At 38.7% G+C, this 20,019-nt stretch overlaps 1 protein-coding gene across 2 annotated transcripts in view; it reads right to left on the bottom strand.

The window, feature by feature from the left end:
- Window positions 1–20,019, bottom strand: part of adam12 (ADAM metallopeptidase domain 12) — a 163,975-nt gene that overhangs the window by 47,169 nt on the left and 96,787 nt on the right. For both annotated transcript variants that reach the window (XM_067429688.1, XM_067429689.1), the window contains 2 exons: window positions 13,670–13,818; window positions 538–715 (listed from right to left, as the gene is read on the bottom strand). In XM_067429688.1, coding sequence (XP_067285789.1) covers window positions 538–715; window positions 13,670–13,818 — 327 coding nt within the window. The remainder of the gene's footprint in view (window positions 1–537; window positions 716–13,669; window positions 13,819–20,019) is intronic.

The raw sequence follows: 20,019 nt of genomic DNA, 5'->3' as shown, positions 1-20,019 counted from the left end.
CCCAAGGTGTAGAATTTTTTCCCTAAATGTGACTCAAATACATTTGCATATGTGTACAAATCTTTCAAGTATTCAAATCATTTCCCAGATGCTTCTTTCTGACTGCTAGCTGTGTGGAAATATATGTGACATAAATTTAACATGAGCATTTTTGACGGATGCACAGACACAGAACATTGTTATGTCTTTGCTAAGCGTACTGCACTGCCAGCAACATTTCAGCAAAGACATCAATGAACAGATTTAAACCCAGAGGAAACACCTGAAGCGCTCTGACACAAACACAGGCTTTTCTCTGCGGTCCTCTCAAAAGCTTCCTCCTGGTCCAGCGTGACAGATGCGTCTCATTCCCAAACCACATCTTGTGCTTCTTCTCACAGCTTGATTGCAGAAAACACTCGGCTGCAGAAACTGTTCATTTCGCATGCCGCAGTTTTGGAGGAGCGACCGCTAATGATGCACAGCTCACTGGAGAGGGTGAAAATCGCAGCACAAATCTGAGTAAAATATGTTTTTAAACACAGAACTGTGACGTACCTCTAGATCTCCACAATCGCATTGCTCTCCCTCCTCGACGTATCCGTTTCCACATTTCTGGCCTCCGTAGAGCACTTTCACCTCCGGCATGTTGAACAGACACATACCCACACCTTTCTCCAAGCTCGCGGCTAGATCCTTCTTACTGCATGTACTGAAGACTGTAGGGAAAGGGTACCTGAAAGAAGAAGCATTACTTCAGTGATGATTGACTGTTCAGTTTTGTGACATATTCAACATATTCACACATAAATAGACCAATCGGCCAGTAGGACTCGTGCCAAGGAAATGACCTGAATCATCCTGTACGTGCTGATTGGAAATGAGGAGTCGGACCAATGAAAGTAGTCCCAGAGGAGAGAAATATGAAAGCTTGTATAAAATGTTCTGACTTTATAAGTTATAAATAATATATAATGGGCTCTTATTGCAAGATTTAAACTCGGTGTCATTAATATCACGTAATTATGACTTAACTCGCAATTGCAACTTTATATCATGCAATTCTGAGAAAAAAGTCAGAATTGTAAGATGCAATTACCTTTTTTATTTTTTATTCTTTGGCGGAAACAAGCTTCTATAGAGAATAGTAAAAGAGAGGAGATATTTATGAGTCCTAGGCCAGTAAAATATTTAAATAAATTTCACACTGACTGTATTCACCAGATTCTCTGAGCTGTAAATTGGAGGCAGCGGGAAGTGTGTGTGTGTGCCCGAACACTTTATATTACACATGGGCTAGTTTAGCTTCATTCATTCGGACTGAATTATCCAGCAAACATGATTCTAATAGACTGGTTCTCATTTGTAGTGACTCCGAGTGCATATATCACCGTTACAACCTAGAAACCACATAAAAAAAACACACATATACAAACATAACTAGAAACAAACTTTAGCAGCCAACTTGCTACAACCAAGTAAACATTGTAGATCACCCAAATCAATCACCCACAACATGTTAAACGCCTAAAATATAACACACTGAGCCAGATTCTCTCACAATAATTGCCCTGTTTAGTAAATCTGGATTTAAAACTATAGACATTACGTAGCCCTGCCCATATTCAGCGCTGCACTCGTGTTCTGTCTTCCAATTTGTATTTCCAAAGCATGAAGGTAAGCTCTTACGGATTTATAAATTAACCATTTTAAAATCTTCCCGGTCTACTGACATTTTTCATGACATCCACTTTAAATATTACAATACTCATCATAACTTATGTTAAAGAGGACCTATTATGCCCCTTTTTACAAGATGTTATATATGTCTCTGGTGTCCCCAGAATGTGTCTGTGAGGTTTCAGCTGAAAATACCCCATAGATCATTTTTCATGGATGTATCTTTAAATGTAAATAAGCTGCTGTTCCCCACCCCCGATCCAGAAGAGGGCGGAGCCTTTACAGCTCATGTAATATATAGTACCTACTGAAAAATCATTCGCTGCTCTTGACCGATAACTTCAGTAGCTTTAATAAGAGTACATTTCTTAATTTAATGCTGCTGTTAAATGCTCTGGTGAGGAGATAAACATGGTAGACTGTGAACAGCTCACTGAGGACAGGGTCTATGCTAATAAGGCGAAGTCTGTCAGCAGTAATGGGCGGGGCCTGTGCAATGTGACATCACACTGCTAGAATCTGCAAACGGCTTGTTCTGAGAAGAACATGTGATATGATTTATTACAGCTTTATGATATATGGGGATTAAAAAAAAGAGTGGGTGGATTTTTACCATTATAGGGCGGTTGTGCTTACACACTGCCGACACACATTTGTTCAAACACCATGTAAAAGTGAATTTTGCATAATAGGTGCCCTTTATATCTATCTACAATAAGTAAATCCACTTAAGTAAATCACCAGCTCTCTTTAGCATCTCTTTAACTGTTACTCTTTAACAACTGCTTCATAGAAATATACAGATCTTCTAAAGATGGCTGCAAACTTGTTTCTCTTGCACATAAGGTCTTAAGTACACTCAAATTGCATGTTTGCACAACACTGAGTAACATCAACAGAAACACTTCCACAGATGGGGACGATGATTTCACTGCAATTACTTACACGCAGTAAAAACGGCCTACAAATCCGCTCAGAATATCAATTCTCCCCTACAGAGCGTAACAAAATGTTTAGCCGCAGCGTCTACATGATGAAATCTTGAGTTTACAAACAACACAACTCACAGCCAGAGACTCGCAGTGAAATTACAACCTTCATCTCTGACTGACAGTGACATGAGAGCTCCCGGCAAGAAGCATATGGCACATATTATGATGCTGGACTGATGAGCTCATGATTGTGAAAACCATCTGTGATCAGCGAGGGTCTTTAGGAAGATTTAGTGATGGTGATTGCAGGATCTGAAGTGAATCATTGCAGTCGGCCGGTTTCATTAACACACTGAATAACACCGATAAACATGCTAACGGATTAAATAAGCTTGATTGGTAGAGATACATCATAAGCGGTAGAACTGGAGGTTAAGTTTCAACACATTCTTACATCCTCTTTATTATTTATTATGACTTATCCTAAGAATGTGTAACTTAAGTTATTTGCAGTGCATGCTAAGCCAAATATCACAAAAAAATTTTTTTTTTCTTTATATGAATTTTACAAAAAGCTCAAACCCACAAAAAATGGAAATTAAACCCCTTAACTGTCATCCCCTTTTTGAGAATAGATGTGAAAATGCACTATCCAAACTTGAATGGTTGTAATTTATTAATGCTTTGGAGTATAGACCTATGTTTGGTCTTGTTTTAAAGAAGACACTCAGTTTACTGCAGAAGTAAAAGCACTTAAAAAACAACTATGAAGCAGTATGAAGAAGTTTACATTTTCTGTAAATCAAATGTATTGTACTAAACATTTTATTCTTTTATTTTATTCTATATAAAATATATATTTTTTACAAAGTTTTTACTCTAAATTGACTATAAAATCAAAGCCATATATTTAGCTAAGTTGTGTTCCAAATTTGAAGTTGATATCACAAAAATGAGATTTTGTTAGGCGCTGTGTCACACTATTCCATGTTTTAAAATATTTGTTATGCATTCTCCGGTAACAAATTCTGTAACAACTTCTGTCTATAGATATCACACATATATATCCCAAAATATTCCAATTATGGTACCTTGAGACGCAGACCTTTCCAACAATATGTGTTTTGTCAAGATTAGAAAAGGTTTGATTATAAATTAGTTAAAATTACATTTGTAATATGAAACCTGGCGACGCCCACTAGGGGAGGAGTCCACTAAAAGAAATGAAAGTAAAGCTTCCACAGAAGAGCAGTGTCCTATTTCAAAATGGTTTTACAGGATAAATTGTGAGTTTGTAAGCTTTCGGTCATAAATTCACCAGTGTGAGTGCCCGTGATCACCACCAGAGGGTACTCCACCCCGGACTGTCACTCCATCACAAACTACATTACCCATAATCTTTTCCTCGGACTCATTAGCACTCACTGTTCACACCTGTGTCTCATCACCTCATTACCTCTGCCTATATGTACCTTGTTCACTCTGTCATTCATTGCGAAGTCTTGTTTAGTATCACAACTGAATTTCTGAACGTTTCCCTGGTTTCATGTATCTTGGTCTTTGATTTTTTGCCTTCTCCGTATATTACCCTTTTGCCTGTCCCTTTCGTTTTGTTTGCCTTTTTGGACTGATTTCCTGTTATGACCTTTTGCCTGTTCTATGGACTACGACTTTGGATTACCCTTCAATAAATACTGCGTTTGGATCTCTAACCCTTCGGTCTCAGAGCAGTTCGTAACAGAAGTCCTTAAAACACGCAAATGTCATACACAGGCAATCAGTCCAAAAAGGCAAACAAAACAAAAGGGACAGGCAAAAGGGTAACATACGGAGAAGGCAAGAAATCAAAGACCAAGATACATGAAACCAGGGAAACGCTCAGAACTGCAGTTGTGACACTAAACAAGACTTCGCAATGAATGACAGAGTGAACAAGGTATATATAGGCAGAGGTAATGAGGTGATGAGACACAGGTGTGAACAGTGAGTGCTAATGAGTCCGAGGAAAAGATTATGGGTAATGTAGTTTGTGATGGAGTGACAGTCCGGGGTGGAGTACCCTCTGGTGGTGATCACGGGCACTCACACTGGTGAATTTATGACACTTTCGAATGATACCCAATTTATGTTTATTAAAATATGTGATACAAAAAAGACAAGTGTCCCACTAAGGGGTCCCAGTTAAGGGCATAATTACTGTAATTTATGAAAATGAATTAAACTACTGCATTTATTTTGACTAAAGACTATATATATCCAGTAAAACTGAGGCACTACTGGTTGGCACCCCTCATCAGATCCACTCCTCTCCCTTATCCCAGCTCATCTCTGAAGGCCAGGTCATCACTTTCTCCTCCTCAGTCACAAATCTAGGGGTTCGGTTTGACCCACAGCTGACCCTCAATGACCACATTAAGCACATTTGTAAAACTTCCTCCCACCACCTTTGAAACCTCTCCAAACTCCGTCCCCTTTTAACCGTTCCAGATGCAGAGAAACTTGTCCATGCCTTTGTCTCCACCAGGCTGGACTACTGCAACGGACTCTTCAGTGGGATTTCTGTGTCTAATAAATTATATATAAATTTAAATAAATATCAAATAAAAATGTAAATTTTACTTTATACTAATCAGAGAATCCCTAATACTGAAGTTTCCACAAAATATGAAAAATAACTGTTTCCAATATTGCTAATAATAATTAAAAATGTTTCTTCAGCAGCTAATCATCATATTAGAATGAGTTCTGAAGGATCATGTTTCACTGAAGACTGGAGTAATAATGCTGAAAATTCAGCTTTGATCGCAAGATTAAATGACATTTTATAATATAAATATTACAGTTATTTTAAATTACACTGTAACAGTTTTACTGTATTTGTAATCAAATAAATGCAGCCTTGGTTACTATAAGACACATTTCAGAGACTGACCACAGTCCCAGTACGCTTTTACAAGAACACAAACACAGCCAGACGCCATCTTCAGTCCGCACTGCTGCTAAATATTAGTTCTTTAAACGGTCACACACATCGACATAAAGATGAAGCACAGACTGGAAACTTTAATGTGTGTACCGAACTCATAACGCCTGTTGTCGCTTGTTTTTCTTCTTGAGGTTGAAGATTGCTTGAGTCCTGTGTGATTGCGATGAGTTTGTGTTGGTAATAGCTCTTGAACTATTGAAATTGTTTGGCACACGTGGTTTGATTGGCTCTGGTGTGATTGTGAAGTGTGTGGCGAGGCTGCGGCGAGAAACATCTGTCAACGCTGTCAAACACAGGAACTGAGGTAATCCGTCCAGGTCGTCTGTTCTGGTCTGAATTACAAACATCAGCAGCTAACCACCTCTCCGAGAGCACATCATAGGATATGACTTTATGAAAGTAATCATATTTGTTTGTATATAATAATAATTATTATTATTGCCAAATGAGCATTGTAAAAAAATACTATTTGTTTTTATGTTTTCCAACATATGCGTTAGATACAGGCTTTTTAATTAGCTTGAAAAATACGATTTCCCCAATTTATCCCTTTAACAAGCACTGTAATCCATATGCTGGTTGATATTTACCACAAGTTGGTGATACACTTACTGTACTTTAACTGTTTTTGACAATATCAAAGACAATATTCCAACATCAATATGTAATGAAATCAAAAATGGGTAATTGAATTAAATTATTATGATCTTTGAAAGACATTATTTTTTTATATTTAAAAGGCCTAAAATGCAGTTGTTTAATTATAATTTCAGTAAATGGATAATCTTGCAAAACAATTTAAAAACATTTTTAAAAATGTTAAAAATGTGTCCAGATGCTCTGGGACACATCTTCAGTGATGTATCCTGGGGTCATTGGTTGTTTTGGGTCTTTAGCATCCGACGACCCAGCCGGAGTTGATCAGACACCGACCTGTGTCCCAACAGCATCTTCCCATGATTTTACATTTCTCTGTGGCTTCAGCTTTGCCTTTCTCTTTGCCTCCTTGGTGATGATTAGTAGTGTAAACATTTTGCAGTGTATTCACCCTGCAAATCCTCTGCAGCCCACCTCCAGAGGCGCACAATGCGTTTGCCAGCCCTGCCTCCTACACTCTTCCACTATAGCTACTGGTACTTGGCACACTTCCTCTCATTGGCCTCATCCACGCTCTTCCCAAGGCACAGTGAGCTCCAGCAAGATCATTTGCATGGTAGAATCTGACACAATGATCATTGACGATCATGGTCTGAATGAAGCTGCGTGGATATTAATTTGGTTTGATGGGCCTTCTCTCCGGCTCTGTTTGTGGTGGTCCTTGATTATATTGATGGCTGCGGATACGCTCTCAGCAACTGCCTTGAGCACCAGGTCATGGCACCAGCATCCATCTCCAAGGGCTTTTGGGCAGCTGCCAAGGAGGTGTTCTAGCGATCCCCTTCCTGAACATAGGGGACAGAAAAGTGTCCCGCTTATGCCCCAGATGTTGGGGGTTTGCTGGACTTGGAAGGACGTTGTGGAAAGTATGGACCAAGGGTCTCTCCCAAATGGCACCCTAAACACTTGCGATCTTCCTACAAGTTTACACTTTCGTGATATAACGCCGCTTTGACTGTTGGGAAGAAGTCTGCTGCGGAGCAAGTGTGCATTGAGGGTGCGTATCGACCGCAAAGAGCACCCTTCTAAAACCTAAAAAGACAATTGGGACAACCTCAGTCTCATGGACTTGATGGACACGAGATAGTCCACAAGATCAAAAGTCCATATGAAGTGCGCCATTTGGGACAGGGCCTAAGCACCTTGCTTTGGCTCTGCTTTCCTGATGGTGGTCCAAGTTGATCTTACGTTGCCAAACATTTTCTCATTTAGTCCAAGCTCCTTACTATCCCATTCCCAACAACCTGCTAGACCTTACTTACTCTACGGCTGCCTACACTTCCAGAACCGTGAGCATTGTCAACTTTAGTTACCGGGAAATAGACAAATCCCGCATGCCCTGTTGCATTGGGCCCCACCAGCGCCTTGTACCTCAGCCGTGACTCAGCCGTGACTCAGACACCTCCAGCAATCTTTATGCACTCCAATTCCTGACTGTTCGCACCTGTATGCCAGCTGCTGCCACCTTTGTATCCCTAGACTCTCTGTACTGCCATGCTTCCTGTATTCTTGACACCCTGAACTCTTCAGCAAGGCTGCTGACCGAGGTTTGGAGGATGTTGCTGATGCCATATAAGCAGCATTGCTCAGACTGTGAGATAAACCAAGCCATCTTGGCACTGTAGCTGCTGATCTTTCTCTCCGGGCCTCAACAGTTGCAAATGGGCACTTTGTAAACCAGCAGGGGTCACAAGATCCATGGAAGGATAGAATGCTGGTTAGTCCAGGCATTAAACTTCCCAGGAAGACCTGATTTGTCCACCTTACTAAAACACAACTTGGGCTCTTTGCTGGTGTTCTAGAGGAGGCAGAGTCTTTAAAGCTGCGGTTAAAGAGCTTATCGAGGCTCTTGACTGGCTGCTCGGTAATGGATGGAATGGTGACTCCATCCAGTAAAAATAAAATGTGTGTATGTGTGTGTGTGTGTATGTATGTGTGTATGTATGTAATATATATATATATATATATATATATATATATATATATATATATATATATATATATATATGTGTGTGTGTGTGTGTGTGTGTGTGTGTGTATGTGTATGTATGTAATATATATATATATATATATTATATGTATATATATATATATATATATATATATATATATATATATATATATATATATATATATTTCTATCTATCTATCTATCTATCTATCTATCTATCTATCTATCTATCTATCTATCTATCTATCTATCTATCTATCTATCTATCTATCTATCTATCTATCTATCTATCTATCTATCTATCTATCTATCTATCTATAATATATATATAAAATATTCAGAGTTGGATATATATATATATAATTATATAAATATTATATATTATTGAAAATACTGATACTTGTCACCAATCCCCGACTCTGCCAGTCATGTCAGTTTAGCAGGTAGACCAGCAGAAAACCAGCTCTAAACCAGCCTGGACCAGCACGGCAATTCATACGGCAAAGTATCACAAGAGTTTTACATTTCTGGAGGGAAAAAAGCACGTGTCACAACACTATAGGGTGATGTGCGCGGTTGCCAGGGCGCTGCTCTGTGGTTCAATGACCAAATTATGACAGCATTATCATTTCTCTTTAAACGGAACGTGTAACAAGTGTTTAATAAATTCAGTTTCAACGCTCAAACTTTGCCAGCCATCACACAAAGAGCCGGGCTCTGTTTACCCCCTTCTTCCACATATCTGCAGCTTATCTTTTCAGCATAGACCAGCACTCAGTTCAGAATCCAGTTGGCTTTGCTCTGGCCATTAGTATGCAGCTGAGCGACTGAATACTGTGGAAGAGACGAGTGATGTTCGCTTCATTCCTGGCACACGTACTAAGACCACGAGGCAAACGCAAGCACGGAAATCTGGCTAGCATCGGCCCCCATGCTCGCTGGACCAACTGTATACACGACGCCCGGTGCCAGGGTGGCATAAGCCTGCGGGAGGATGAGAGATAAGCAGATGCTTCCTCTTGCCTCCTGATGCCAACCCAGAGATCAGCGCTCAGCGATAAGCCACAGTGACTCGAGTGTGTCTAAGCTCTCAAAACACCTCCTCTGGATTTGGCTCAACAGGCGGCCGCACAATGGAGGTGCCGGTAATAGTAGTGCCACGGGCACAGAGCATCTCACTGTGAGTGGGGTTTGTTCTCTATGAGGATACAAGGAGCTTCCAAAGACTCTATAGAGACAGGAACAAATATAGCAGCGTTAGGAGCCACAAAACCTTCGTGTGTGTGTGGCCACAATGGAAAGTCACCTACCAGAGTCCTTCTGTTAAACTATATCACATACAGTGTTTATGCAATATTTATCGGGATAGCTTACCCAAAAATGAAAGATCTGTTTATTTACTCACCTTCACATCATTCTAAACCTGCATGACTTTCTTCTGCTGATCACAAAATATATTTTGAAGGACGTTGAGGTCCAAAAAACATTGGACCTCATTGGTTTTTCAATTGTTTGGAATGACATGAGAGTGAATCAATTATTGTCATTCCGCTATAAAGTGGATATTTGTGAAAGCTACTTAAAAAAAAAAGAAAAAAACATTTTTTGCTAATTTTTTTTTTTTGGTGAAAGCCAGTTTGGACTACAACGAGCTTCTTCTGGGTTGGTGAAATCATAAACCCTTGCTAGTCACCGCAGATGTGACTTCTGCCCGTAATGGGAAGGGGCGTGGCTTCCGGCAACCTGTGCTTGGCACTTCAGCCAATAAAAATACAGGAAACTACATTTGAATGAATGAATGAGGCTTATATATATATATATATATATATATATATATATATATATATATATATATATATATATATATATATATATATATATATATATATATATATATATATTTGGCCATCTAACCAATCTAAGACCATTGCGTTTGTCGGAGGGATGGGCTTCATAGCTTCGAAGCAAACGAGCCGTTCAAAGGACAGAGGAGACAGCGGTGTGGAATAAAGGTCAAATATAAGAAAAACACAGCGTTTTAAAAAAAAAAGTGTTAAGACATGTTATACTGCGCCCCATAAACACAACCAAGCCTAGAAAAAAAAAACACAGAACCACCCCTTTAAGGAAAGGAGAAAAGACATCAGTATGTTCGCACCGCAGGAACTAGGAACTATTTTAGCTCATACCTCAGAGTAGCGTATAACCCATAGACTTTACAATAGATGTAGTGTCTGCGACATCACTCGTAAGTTTCTAAAGAGTATTTGTGAAGCCCAAAGTGGGCGGAGCCAGACGACAATGGGCAAAGAGGCGGGATGAGGGTGGAGCTGAGGTTGCTGTTTGCGGATGAGGTGCCTGGTTGCTGAAACCAGCAGCGGCAATCCACCTGTCACTAAAGTGGCCACGCCCTTAATTATGCAGAACTGTAAGGCTAAAAATAATTTAAACGTATTAGTTATAAATAAATTCACCGCCCTCACAAAATCAGCTATATTTCATTTCATTTCATTTATTTATTTATAAAGCACAAATAAACACAACAAAAGTTGACCACTGTGCTGTACAAAGAACAGTAATAAAAATAAGAATAATAAATAATAATATAAACACAACAATAAAAGAGAATTAAAATAATAATAATAATAATAATACATCACTAAATTTAAGCTTAAAAGGAAACCATGAGTTATAATGAATGTAGACCAAACCCACAATTTGTACCATTTTAACATGGGGGGGGGGGGGGGGGGGGGTTCTGGGATTGGGATTGACTCCATTTTGGAGCCTGTCTCTAGCAGCCAGTCGATGAATTGCAGTTTAAGTCACTTCCATATTGGATTCAAGAGAAAGACCAGACGGTAGGATTGGCCGAACGCACACGGAACGCCATTTAAAAAAAAGCTGTCTACATAGTCTAATAAATTATATATTTACTCCAGAAACAAACTCTATGAACACGGAAAAGTGATAGATGGACCTCTTAACCTTAAAGCTAAAGAAAATATCCAACGCAACTTTGAGAGGAACAACCAAAACATATAGGCTATATCTGCTAAGCTAGTCACACTGGACATCAACCACATGGAAAACGCTAATACTTTTTCACATACTGTCTTTCTTTATATAACAGTTCTATCTAATAACGTATTAAACTGTTAAACAGATCGTAAAGTAATGAAGACGGAGAACGTGAGAGCTGTTCGCTCAGGCTCTGGCATTCTTAGCGCTATCAAAATAAAGGTCCGTCACGCACTCTGAACACACGTCGTGCAAATAAAGTCTGGCTACTTGAGATTAGATTCATCAAACCTGTAGGAATGAAGGATCTGCTTCAGATCTCGGAGGGATTTTTCACCACTCATGTCTTAATTAATGCAATTATATAGATGTGAAGCTCCTAAACAAGCACCTGCTGTGATGTTAAATTCATTTACGCTTTGATCTACGAGAGAGGAGACTCAGACTAATGTGCTGTAATGGAAGAAATATCCATCTTAATTGTTCGATTCCAGACTCTCATTTGTACAAGGTGTTGAAGGCAGGTGGAACAAATCTGACAAATACGTTTGTTATTTTCTGTCTGTCTTTCTACTTCTGGCTGAGATCTGTTTTTCTCGTCTGGCCACCAGGGCCAGGTTCTTCATGACACCTCTTTATAATCGAGTGTCGTGCTGCGGGTTTATCATGGGTGCAGTCCAGGTCACACACACACAGGACGCAGTCCAGCTAAAACACTCATGCAGATGAACTGATACACACTAGAGAATGCCGGGATTGAGTTGGCCGCTGCACGACCATCCGTCTCCTGAGAAAATGTAACAAGGCCTGGAATTGTGTGATTTACTTCCCTAGAATTAAACAAGACAACTGCTATTACAGACACAAAACTGCTACAAGTGAATTCTTTGGAGCGCCACATTAAATGTTTCTTCTACCACTGAAAATGGTGTCGTGAGAAATCACACCCGCTTCTTTGACAGCTCTGAATCTTAGCCAATCAGAAACGGCCAGTGCCTGTCAATCATTGATTCCTGACCCCATTTGCCCTCTTTTTCGGCTCCATTTCCTGTCACTCTTTGCCATTTCTGTCCAGTAAAAAGTTAGGTGCCATCTATACGTTTTTTTGTTTGTTGCCCAGACTCTTCTTAATTCGAGTGATATTTGACTTTATCCTAAAAAAAAAATCAGTCACAATCGATGCTTGAAGATGCAAGACGGTTTTTTTTAGCAGCTTTATTCTTTTGTCTTTAATTTTTGACAGTCTTAACTATGAAAATTTTAATAATATAACTTATATATACAGTATACACTGTGTGTGTGTGTGTGTGTGTGTGTGTGTGTGTGTGTGTGTGTGTGTGTGTGTGTGTGTGTGTGTGTGTGTGTATGTCAGATGTGATTAATCACGCTTGATCGATAACGAAATATAAATGCAAGTCATTTAACATGAGTGCACAACTAACCAAATCCTAAACTAAAACTGTCTCCATGTTCTGTACGGATGCATTAATTCATGTGTTTTGAGTTGTTTCTTCATCACAGATCTCAGAACATCTGACCATAAAACCAGGCGTCCCGTCTAACAGCACAACAGATGACAATAAATCAGCAACAATTTGCACAAGCTCTGATGTTTTTATGAAAATGCTATCAGACATGTACCCGTGGGGTCAATTGGAAGCATGTGGCTAAAGGCTAATGCTGTCCCGCTGGGTGGGTGGGGTGTGATGACCAAATGGAGTAATGAGGCAGAAAGACAGCTAACCTCTAACAAATAGAGTCGTCATATGCTGAGGAGGCTGAATGAAGGTAAAGGGAAAACGGAAGGAGAAAAGGATTCACGCTCACGCCAGCTGATGAGTTACGGAGTTATTTTTTTCAGCTGAACACAAAGATATTTTGACGAACATTGGTGTACAAACAACACTGAATCCTCATTTTTAATTAATAAAAAAAAAAAAAAAAAAACTTTTATATTCCACAGAAGAAAGTCATACAGACTTGAAATGACACAAGGGCAAGTAAATAATGACAAAAAAAAAAAAAAAAAAAAAACTTTCTATTTAAAAAAAAATAAATAAATAAAAAAAAAAATTATATATATATATATAAACAAATCCATATTTGTAAGAAATATTAGCATAAAAATCACAATATACAGTAATGTCAAAATCTATTCATATTTAAAATATATAGATTGTTTTTAATTTATTCATATTTAAAATATTTAATAATCAATTTTAAAACGGTATTGTAAAAAAAAATCTATTAAAAAAATGCAGGTTTATCTCTCAATTCAGGCTTGCAAGTTTATTTCACAATTCTAAGACAAAAGTCTGAATTGCCGGATGTAAACTCGCATTTACCTTTTATCTTTTTATCTTACCATCTATCTTTATTTCACCAGGTAGGCCCCGCCCACAAATCACATCATCACTGTTTACAAACACATTATTTTTTAATATATTTTTTTGTTGCTCTCACCCAGTGGAGGGGGTCATGATACACCCGCCTCGGTCCACGGTCGCTCTGCAGCCGCACCCGCGTTCCGGCGTGTCATGGTTCATGCCAAAGTTGTGCCCAAGCTCATGGGCCAAAGTAACCGCAGCGCCGAGGGGGTTATCAGAGTGATCCTGAAGGACAGAGAGAGCCAGAAAGTGAAGAAAAATAGCGACCTTCTATCTCACAATTTCAGTGTTGAGGAAAGCTAAAAGTAATGCATAACAAAACCCCAGAGAGCAGAAATATGTATGCATACTCCCTAAAAAATTATAAATAAATAATTTAGTTGAAGTTTTTATGGAAAGTGTTGTTACATTAGTTTTGTGTTATGTTTTCTTACTTGGGCTGGGCTTGCTTTTTTATGACAAAAAAAAAAAAAAAAGAAGGAATACAAGTTCTATTTTTTGCAAATGAAAAGGTTTTTTCACACCAAAAGTGCAAATGTAAAAGGAAATGTAAATTCACACGTGTACATTAGAGGGCGCAGCTCAAACAAATCTTTCAGATGTGCTGCCATTCTGGATTGCAGAAGAAAGGGATGCAGGAAAAGAAAGTTCAACATTCTTACTTCAGCAATAAAAAAACTAAAAAAAACTTAGTATGGTTAAATTGGCTTATCAAAGGTCAGCAGCAGCAATGCGAGAATAAAGTGAGATTAAATACATAAAGTAGATTTGTATTATTTAACATTTAATCATTGCAGGTTTGCATAATATTCAGAGTTTGCATTTTGTTTTGAGGAATACTAAATCTTTTTTTGTGCAAGTGAGATGAGTAAATGTCACATTTAGACTAGAACTATAAGAAGTTCATGTTTTTGCCGCACATACAATTTCTCTCAACATGGGGACAAGAAAGCTGTCAGTCAATAAATGGGAAAACCAATAACTCGTGTTACATATTTGAAAAAGTAAGTCTGATCATTTGCTGTAAACTTTTTCCCTCAGAATTCTGAGTTTATTTATCCGAGTTTATATCTCGAAATTCTGAAAAAAAAAAAAAAGTCTTGAAAGAAATGTGAGATATTTTATTTTTTATTCCATGGAGGAAACAAGCATTCATAAAGAAAGTGTCAGGCAAGCACAATACAAATAAACGCTTGAAAGCGGCTTGGTGATTTCAAAATAAGCAATCAATTTCAATTTAAACCAACCAAGAGCAATTTCTTCCTCTGTGACCCCAGAGAGCTGAAAGGCGTCATCCGTCCTGTTCCACCTTCCCTCCCCAGATTAGATTTATCCCCACATCTCTCCTCCTGCACGTTTGTTTTTCTCTCAGAAAACGGTTTCACATGAGATCAGTAATGAGCAGACACTAACGGCCTTTATAATTACTTTTCCACAAATCCGTCAGAGCAACATAACTCAAGATCCGTGCGCTGCTGTAATTGCTCGAGCGCTGCCAGAACACAACCAAACCGTTCTGCAGGCTTTGTTTGGGGAAGGGTGTGTGCTGATGAGGCAGGACAGACACAATTACAGTCGTTCCTGTAAGTCGCTTTGGTAAGGACATGTCTGCCAAACACGTGAAAATCTAATTAAAATGAAGGAAAATCGCCAGCTTAAGTTCAGTTCTGAGCGCCTGAGTGACTATTCGTGTCAGGTAATGGTTTTTGTGTGAGCAGAGGAAAGTTCTCTTTCAGAGCTTATGATTTAAAAAAATACTAGAGCCAAAAGATTTAAAAGTTTAGGGTCAATATTTAAAATGGGCCAAATAAATATTTAGGGCCAAATGATTTTAAATAATTTTAAGTTTAGGGTCAAAAATGTATACTTTTATTTCATCAAGGGTGCATACAATCAATAAAAAAGTGCCAGTAAACACATTTATGCACTGTAAAAAATTATTTAGAAAAAAAGTTACCTACTTGCCTTAAAATTTTGAGTTCATTGAAATTAATATTTTGAGTTAATACAATGAACATTTTTTGAGATTCGACAACCTTTATTAAAATATTATTAAAGGTCCCATGGCATGACATTTTTATTTTATGAGGTTTTTCAACATCAATATGAGTTCCCCTAGCCTGAATATTGTCCCCAAGTCGCTAGAAATTTTGATCAGTGTAAACCGAGTTCAGGCTGTCTTTCTCTGCCTTTGAGAAACAGATGAGCTGCTTTTGAATTCTCATGTTATGATGTCATAACAGGAAAGGTTACCGCCCCTTCCTCTGCTTCGCCCACCCAGAGAATTAGTAGAGAAAGGAGTCAGTTTATCAGTGGATGTCAGCAGCACAGGCTTTACCATACAGATTCAACAGCACCGCCACAAACAGTGAGTAACAGTGTTCATTAATGCCTGATCTGGGATCAGTGAGTTCTGATGTGTAGCTAATCATTCAAGTTCACACAGCCTTTCTTTCTAAATCGTTTAAAACTGTTAGTCCCGCCGCTGGCCGTCTTTATGCATCAGTGAATCAAGCCAGTGACTAAAACCATCAACTTCACGTCATTTCTATAGCAGCATGAAACAAATCTGTTATTTAAATGATTAAACTACAGAGAGCATTCAAAGAACACTCTTTATGATGTTCAGATTGGTCAATCACACGATCGAATGACGCTGCTCATTATGCTCAACTGAAGCTCTTACTGTATTCATGTCATGTTTGTTGTTAGCTGTGGTGAAAGCATTTTGTGAGATGAATAACGTTGCAAAGTTCACTCGTGTTTATTCAGAGCTCTCAGATACAAACAAAATAAACTTGCGCTCTCAAAAAGTCGGTACAATAACACTTCCTCAGCAATCTTTCCCCAGCTCCGTTTCTCTCTGTGTGTCTCTCTCAGCGCTGCAGCTGCTCCTGCTAAACCACGCCCCCCAGCTAAACCACGCCCCCACCCGCACGTTATCTAATTTTAAAAGCAAAGATGTCAGCCAATCACAACAGTGGGTGTTTTCACTGAAGACTCTCAGCAGACACGCCTCTTGAAACAGAGCATTCTAAACAGAGGGCTAATATCAGTACAGAAAAAATGCCTTTTATTTCTAAATTATGACTTTTTTTGATGTAAAAACCATACTATCAAAATACTATCAATATAAGTACACCCCAGGAAACAGTCTCAAATCATTATAAAACAATAAAACAACCCATGCCATGGGACCTTTAAAAGATTTTGTAAGCATATTGGGTAATTGTGTGTGTTTTATTTCTGATGACGCAGTGAAACACGCCAAATAGTGCTATTTTCATGATTTATCACATTTTTTATGTGGTTCAGATACAATAATATTTTGAGTTTCAGTTTCAATATTACTGTTTTTACTGTATTTTTGATCATATAAATGCAGCCTTGGTGAGCAAAAGAAATTGGTTTAAAAAATACAACATCTTACTGACTCCAAACTTTTTAACAGTAGTGTAAGTTGCATTTAAAGTATATCAAAAGATCTTTAACTGGCTAAAATTACTACTGGTCCCATGAAACTGTACACAAATGTCTATATAAAATACATTTCTTTTTTCCAGCCAGCTTTTCAGGAATTTAATAACTGTGTCACGCAATAATGCTGATGCTTATGAATCATGCACAGTCTATAATGAGCTTTATTTGCATAGAAAGGAGGCATGTTTGTCAAGAAACATATGACAATGACTTCATTTAAATATGAATGATGAAATGCTGCACCAGATTATAGATGAACTCTGATGAAGCGTTTGAAGGACAGGAGTGTGTAAAGTCCATTTAGAGCATATGAAAAGAACCAGATCAGTTTTAAACCAAGTGGGAATACAGCAAATTGGATTTGCAAAAGCCTTGTTGGTTAAAGGATGTTTATATCCGAATGAACTGTGGCAAAAGTGACAATTTTCTCACTCTAGAGGAGACAAATTTAAAGGGGGGGTGAAACACTCAGTTTCAGTCAATCTCATGTCAATCTTGAGTACCTATAGAGTAGTATTGCATCCTTCATATCTCCGAAAAGTCTTTAGTTTTATTATATTTATAAAAGAAATATGGGCTGTACCGAGTCTTTCCGGAAAAAACCGAGCAGCTGGAGGCGTATCGAGTGGGCGGAGCTAAAGAATGACGAATGCACACAAAGCGGTGACGTCCTCAAGCGTGGAGAAACCCACGGCTATCGATCAGATTCAGCCAATACAGATATGATCCAGAATCATTCTGAAATAAATTGAACAGGAGAAACAGCAACAGCAGGTCCGTCTCTGTGGTATGGACTATATTTAGTGGCCTGTCAACATTTGTGTGTGTTTACTCGCAGTTTATGAGGACATGATTCGGTTTATGGACTATTGTATGCGACTAAACCTTAGCAGTAGCAAGCAAAACGGTTTTGCACGTCAGACTAGTGTAACGTTATACATAGAACAAAAATGGAGTCCGTTAGCACATTTGAATGACGAAGCACGCGATCGTGTCGTTTACTGATGTTTACTCACGCGACGATAGCCAACAGCACAGACATTTGAAGCAGTTTAACTCACCGGCTGCTTCCAAAGCAGGACCGAACCTTTATCGCTGGGACCGCTCCGTCAAAAACACACTTCTTTGGTATGATTTGGTGAATACCTGTGACAGCAGTGAAGCGATGTTGTGAAGCTTCCCATCATTTCTGCTTTCAAATCGGGTCAAATGCAGCGCTGCCTTCCCGGAATGCTGTGCGGGCGCGTTGAAGTCGCTCTACGTCAACCATAGAAATAAAGTGGAGCGCGGTGCCTGGATCGACTGGATCTGCAGCTGAGAGTGTTTATGGGCGTGCATTTCCTCTCTCGCTCTAGTCACGCTCGCGCGCACCCTACCGGGAGAAGAGCCCGTACGGCCCATACAAGGACCTTCCGCTCTTATTAACGTCAAGTAGACCCATACTCGAAAAAAACTCTCCGAAACTTGTGAGAAACCGGAAGGAGAATTTTTGACACAGAAATACTCCATCAAACGTCCAACATTAGTTTTTGTTTAAACCAACCCCCCCCCCCCCCATTATTTTTGCAGCAGAAAAATAAGAGAAGCAGGAAACTTGCGTAAAAAGTCTCTATTTGCAGTCCATTTAACACTATTGCTCTTCTTTTGATATCATTTGATCATGAATTGTATCTTCAAGTGTGACTGGAGAATTCTAATCTGAACACAATCATATATAATTGGTTTCTCTCATTTACCATTGACTGCATTTTCTAGACGCTTAAGTCCTATTATCACTCATAATGTTTAGTGAGAACTGGTCAGATGAGGACAAAACCTCCCCGAACACAATATGTAATGAGATCATTACATGCTTCTGTGAAATATTGTGGCTTTTATGATGGCAACTCCACTAAATCAAACAGCACAAACAATAGCAACCAGTCCGCAAGTGGCGGCTACAGGGAATAAAACGCATCGATGAATGAGCCAATGAAGAAAACATGCATGTCTTGTGTTGTTCTGTCTGACGGAGATAAAATGCTTTGGTAGAAACTGCATGCGACACATGATCCATAATGGAGAAGCTCCACATAATGGGATCCTCAATGGAAGCACAAATACGGAGATGGTTCAATTTACTCCAACCTTAAGGCCAGAAACACACTCTATGCAAGCAGAACGAAAGCGATTAGTTTCCTTCGAATGTTTGTGCTATTAAACTGGAGGTGTTATTAGTCAGGTAGCCAGCTATAAAAAGTCAACGACTGTAACTTCGAATGATTTGCAGAGCAAGAACTCATGCAGCACTTTGCGTCTGTATCTCAGAGAGCCGCTTTGATTGTGTGTCTCAGTAGAGTGTTATCGTCGTGTGCTGTGATCAATGTGTTGGTTTGATTCATGCGGAAGCATCTCTAGACGACTGTACCGAGTGAGTTAGTGTCCTCATCTGGCACAGTAAAGAAGGAGAAGATCATTTAGATATAGTCCTCAGGATTAGAGAACTACCTGATGCTTAAAAACGTGACTAAAACACAAAACAGGGATATGGTGTGACAAAATGAGCATATATTGTAATCCACTTAACATTGATTTCTGAACTTTGAGTGGTCTCTTTTTTTACAGAGCTATTAAATAAAATGTATTTTTTTAAAAAGTGTTATTATATACATATATTGTATGTATACTTATTTTATTCTTTAATTAATATAGAGTAACGCCTTTTATAGCTAAAATACTTTAAGGCGACCTATTATGCACATTTCAGTCATAATGCCAATAAATCAAATGTTCATTCATTCAAACAAACTGATTCACATTCACAACACATTTGAGCTAAAACTGCACATACACACTCTGGGGACATCAGATAGCAAAAAAAATGTTTATAAACAAGTCTCTTTCTGGTTTAAAAATTATTTTTATATACTGTATAATACTGCATATACTGTAAAAAGCCACACACAA

Source organism: Pseudorasbora parva, chromosome 21 (genome assembly GCF_024679245.1).
Source record: "Pseudorasbora parva isolate DD20220531a chromosome 21, ASM2467924v1, whole genome shotgun sequence".
Taxonomy (NCBI): domain Eukaryota; kingdom Metazoa; phylum Chordata; class Actinopteri; order Cypriniformes; family Gobionidae; genus Pseudorasbora; species Pseudorasbora parva.
Note: the sequence above shows the minus strand (reverse complement) of the source record. Positions and strands in the feature narration are given on the sequence as shown.